General features: G+C 38.2%; 1 protein-coding gene across 1 annotated transcript in view; it reads left to right on the top strand.

Annotated features, from left to right (window-relative positions):
* The first annotated feature begins 3,264 nt into the window (after nucleotides 1-3,264).
* The window catches only part of LOC117959531 (bile salt-activated lipase-like), a 4,440-nt gene continuing 3,513 nt past the window's right edge, over nucleotides 3,265-4,191 (top strand). Inside the window, exons 1-2 of the mRNA XM_034896735.1 lie at nucleotides 3,265-3,372; nucleotides 3,773-3,920. Of these exons, the coding sequence (XP_034752626.1) occupies nucleotides 3,307-3,372; nucleotides 3,773-3,920 (214 nt within the window). The 5' untranslated portion in view covers nucleotides 3,265-3,306. The remainder of the gene's footprint in view (nucleotides 3,373-3,772; nucleotides 3,921-4,191) is intronic.

Below are 4,191 nucleotides of genomic sequence, written 5' to 3'. Positions count from 1 at the left end.
GCAGTACGTGTTTGGAAAGCCTTTCACCACACCATTGGGGTACTGGCCTCGCCACCGTGACGTCTCTGGCTACATGATCGCTTACTGGACCAACTTCGCCAAAACTGGGTATAAACGTAGAAGAGTCACAGAAATAAAACCAACCGGAATCAGAAATTGGAATATAAAAACTAAAACTGTCTTTTTCTCTGGTTTTGTCCACAGGGACCCTAACGAAGGAGAGAAGGTGCCGGTTACCTGGCCAGCATTCACCAGCACTGGACACCCATACCTGGAGATCAATTCTAAGATGGACAAGAACTATGTAGGACAGAAGCTGAGAATGCGTCACGTGCATTTCTGGTCTAGCGTCCTACCCAACCTTCCCATATCCTATTCCGAGTAAAGACCGTGTGCAATCACCTGTGCGCCTGCCATGTGGACCTAAAGACTTTAGGAATTAAATTAGTATTGGTTCATGTAAAAGAAATTGATGAGGAATACAAACTCTATTTCATTGATTTTTTTTAATTATTATGTGTTAATCCTCTTTAATATTTAGTGCTAAACACACTTACTTTTCATGAAACCTTGGTATTGGTTTTGTTTGGTTTTTGGATGAGAACAATCATATTTTGAAACTTAATTTAAGAAACTTTATTGGTGGTGCACAAGTGTTAACTTTGCAAAACAAAATAAACCAAATTGTAAATAAAGACTTTAAATGTGTTAATATGAATGTATCTTATTCATTTTCCGATTGTACTGCCTTGTAGTTACGACTTCATCTGTGTTAGCTAGCGGACATGTTGCCTAATGTGGGCCAGTTTCTAGCCTCCATGATGACAGCTGATGTTCCAGGCAGTGGGCCTGGGTAATGCATGTCAGTGAACAACAAGGGATTAAAGATTTCTACAATGCAAATTAAAAGCTGGCTTCACTAAATCCATTAATGTTAGTTTCCTGATTCAGGACACTATAGAGCTGGACCAAGGCCTTTAGTAGGTTGTTATCACACATTTGTAAAAATGCAATAAAGGGAGATTTCATGGATTTTTCACATATAGACCACATTGTACCAGGTCCAGATCCGAAACCTCTACCTAGACTTGTCAAATCTGGACAAAATGATCCCCGAGACGCTAAAGATTCTTAAAAATAGGTTTTAGATTTGTGAAAGCTTTATTCTTTGTAAAGTCTAGATATAGTGGTCTTTGGATCTGGACCTAGTTTTCTACATGTGAAAAAAAACTGTCAAATCTCCCTTATTGTACATACATATAGTAAAGCCTTTACATATCTAAAAATATGTTTTAAAAATCATTAATACTTTCCTAAAATGTCTGACATGCTTTCATAACAGTGAGTGTTGTAAAAAACGTGCAGATAACCTGAATTGCTAAATCGCACGCAGTGAATTGGAAGCTAACATTAGCTTTAAGTTTCCCTTAAATTTCCCCTTTATCACTGAATCAGAAGCTGCATATTGGAAGCCAACTTCAGTTGTTGAAGTAATGCATTTTACACAAATTATTTGAACTGGATTTGTTCAGCAGTATTCAGAAACGTGTAAGACAACAAAGCTCTACTCCACTCAACATCATTTTTGTCTTGGCTTTTCTTAAACAACAAATTATGTTTTTGTGTTGTTTTCTACTGATAGAGCTATTATTAAAAAAGTGGTAACCTATTTATAATCTACAATGTAATTGAAATTTGAATTTGATTGATTAAGACCCCAACTAGCTTATAGGATTGGCATGCCCACATTAAGTTTTTATTCATTACAACAAACACTAATAATGATCTCATTTAGAAACCAACACGAGACATATCCGAGCAAAGTGTTTTGTTGTATTTGACTCAGTTGTGTCTTCCTGGTGGTTCATTTGTCTTTGTTGGCCCTTGGCTGAATATATTGTATGTGGCCTTTACACTATGGTCACATGTCCACAATTCAATACAGGTTCTTTTGGACAGCAATGAAGATGCTGGTGTATAGGTTATCAACTAGACTGATATACCATCACTGACCATAGTAAAATAGGTATGTAACATTTTGGAGAGATGCTCATGTTCACATTCATTTTCTAAAACTCCTCATTGTAATCTGTGAAGAAGAAGGTATTTACAGTCCTGCTCTGCAGCGTTAGGAAAAGCAAGGATTAACTTTTGGATTTCTCCAGCCGTGTAACTTTAAGTCCAGTTGGACAGAATGAAAAATAGCATCTCAAACATCAGACACACAGACCTTTTCCAGGAAGGCCAAGGCATGTCTGTGTAGGGTTTTCCCCCCCAGCACTAGATATCTCAAAACAATCTTAATTCCAAAAGAAAGCTTTGGTGATGACATAATTCCCATTATATTCAATTTGTGCAAGGTTCCCTTCCTTTGTGACAGCTATAGACTGATTTCACATTTAAATCTTAACTCAAAATGTGTGGCCCGGATTCTCAAAAACTTCTTGGCCTAGACTGAGAGGAAACAGAGTCAAATGGCAATATCAAAGCCCAAGACTAGGATGCCTCCTTTCACCCTTTGTAATGTAATGTAAAGGACTGTATTGATGTAGTGCTTAGGACTGCATTTACTATATTTTGCTTTTCTAGTTTTAATGACTACTCAAAGTACTTTTACATAGTACAGACAACAATTCACACGCATTTACACACTGGTGGCTGAAGCTGCCATACAAGGTGCCACCTGTTCATCAGTCGAACATTCACACACATTCACACACTGAGGTGCAGCATCAGCAGCAATTCGGGGTTGAGTGTCTAGCCCAAGGCCATGGCAACGGACCATCCTCACACACATCCTCACACGACTTCACATCTTTAGTCAGTGTGCATGTTGGCAGTTTCTTGTGGGGTGGAGGTGGCAAACATAGTTCTTCATGTGTTACAAGAAAATACAACCACATAAAAGCCAACACGTCAAATTTTAGATTTTTTTTAGTGTATGTTTTAGAGATAGAAGGTATTATTGAAAAATGGAGTTGTCTTTAAACACTGTGTTTTTGTCAAACACGCACTTTTCCTACTCCCAAAATCCACTGAAAACTTATCTTCCATGTTTACCCGCTATAATAATCTGCCTACATTTTCGTTTGATCCCCACATGTTATTTTAATGAGGTTGTTTGAGGTCATCCGTGTGAAGTAGTGGGGAAAGTGCTGTTGACACAAGATGGTTTAAAAATGATGTGTTATGTAATAGTGGAAAAAGCATGCCCGCTGACTGAACACTGGATCAGGTGTTGTTTAGGGGAGGGGTCTCCTTAATAAAAGTCTGGTTGACAATCAACCTGATTGTCACAGAGTGGTCATGATGGTGAAGCTGGGGATTCTGGTAGCTGTCGCCGTGTTTCTGGAGACGGTCTCTGCGGCCTCTGTAAGTGTCACAAATATCATTCTAGTGTAACCAAATAACCGTGTGTTAATATTCTCAATTCAGTATTTAAAAAAAAAAATGAGACACGTTTATAAATTAAGCTTCAAGTCTTAATTAAGTAAAATAGGATCAATCCTTGATGGGTATATTGTATTTCATTTGATCAGAAGTCTTTCTATGTCTTTGTCACATCAAATTTCCAACCATTTTATTTGCAACAAAGCATTCTTTAATTTGCTACAGTGTTGCATTTTTCCCAAAACATGCCAAAAGGAAACTGAGAATACAAATATAAATGCAGTATGCTACATTTCTTTGGTGTAGTTGTATGTAAAAAAAATGACTTTACTACCATTTCAAGTCAATCTTGTTACATTTCTCTGTGCTGGACTTCCTGTAGCTCGGCGTGGTGTACACAGAGGGAGGTATGGTGGAGGGTAAGAACATTCGTATTGGCCTATTCCGTCGGATGGACGTCTTCAAGGGGATTCCCTTTGCTGACATCCCTGGAAGGTTTGAGAAACCGAAGCGTCATCCTGGTTGGGACGGTGGGTTGTCTGATTTAACTTATTCTTAACTGGATTTTTACAAGCAATACTAACTATTTTTCACACCACAACATATGCTACTTTAGCAATTTATAGCTCTATCAGTCACTTTTGCCCCCGCCCCCCTTAACTAATTGAATTGAAAAGGTTTAGTAATGTGTCATGAAAACATACAGTACATCATTACCCTCATTGTGTGTGTCTCTAATCAGGTATTCTGAAGGCCACTGAGTACAGGCAGAGATGCATTCAGGTGAATCTCTTGATGTCC

The sequence above is a fragment of the Etheostoma cragini genome, chromosome 16 (genome assembly GCF_013103735.1).
Source record: "Etheostoma cragini isolate CJK2018 chromosome 16, CSU_Ecrag_1.0, whole genome shotgun sequence".
NCBI classification, from domain to species: domain Eukaryota; kingdom Metazoa; phylum Chordata; class Actinopteri; order Perciformes; family Percidae; genus Etheostoma; species Etheostoma cragini.
The sequence above is the reverse complement of the archived record's forward strand: the minus strand, read 5'-3'. Positions and strand labels throughout refer to the sequence as shown.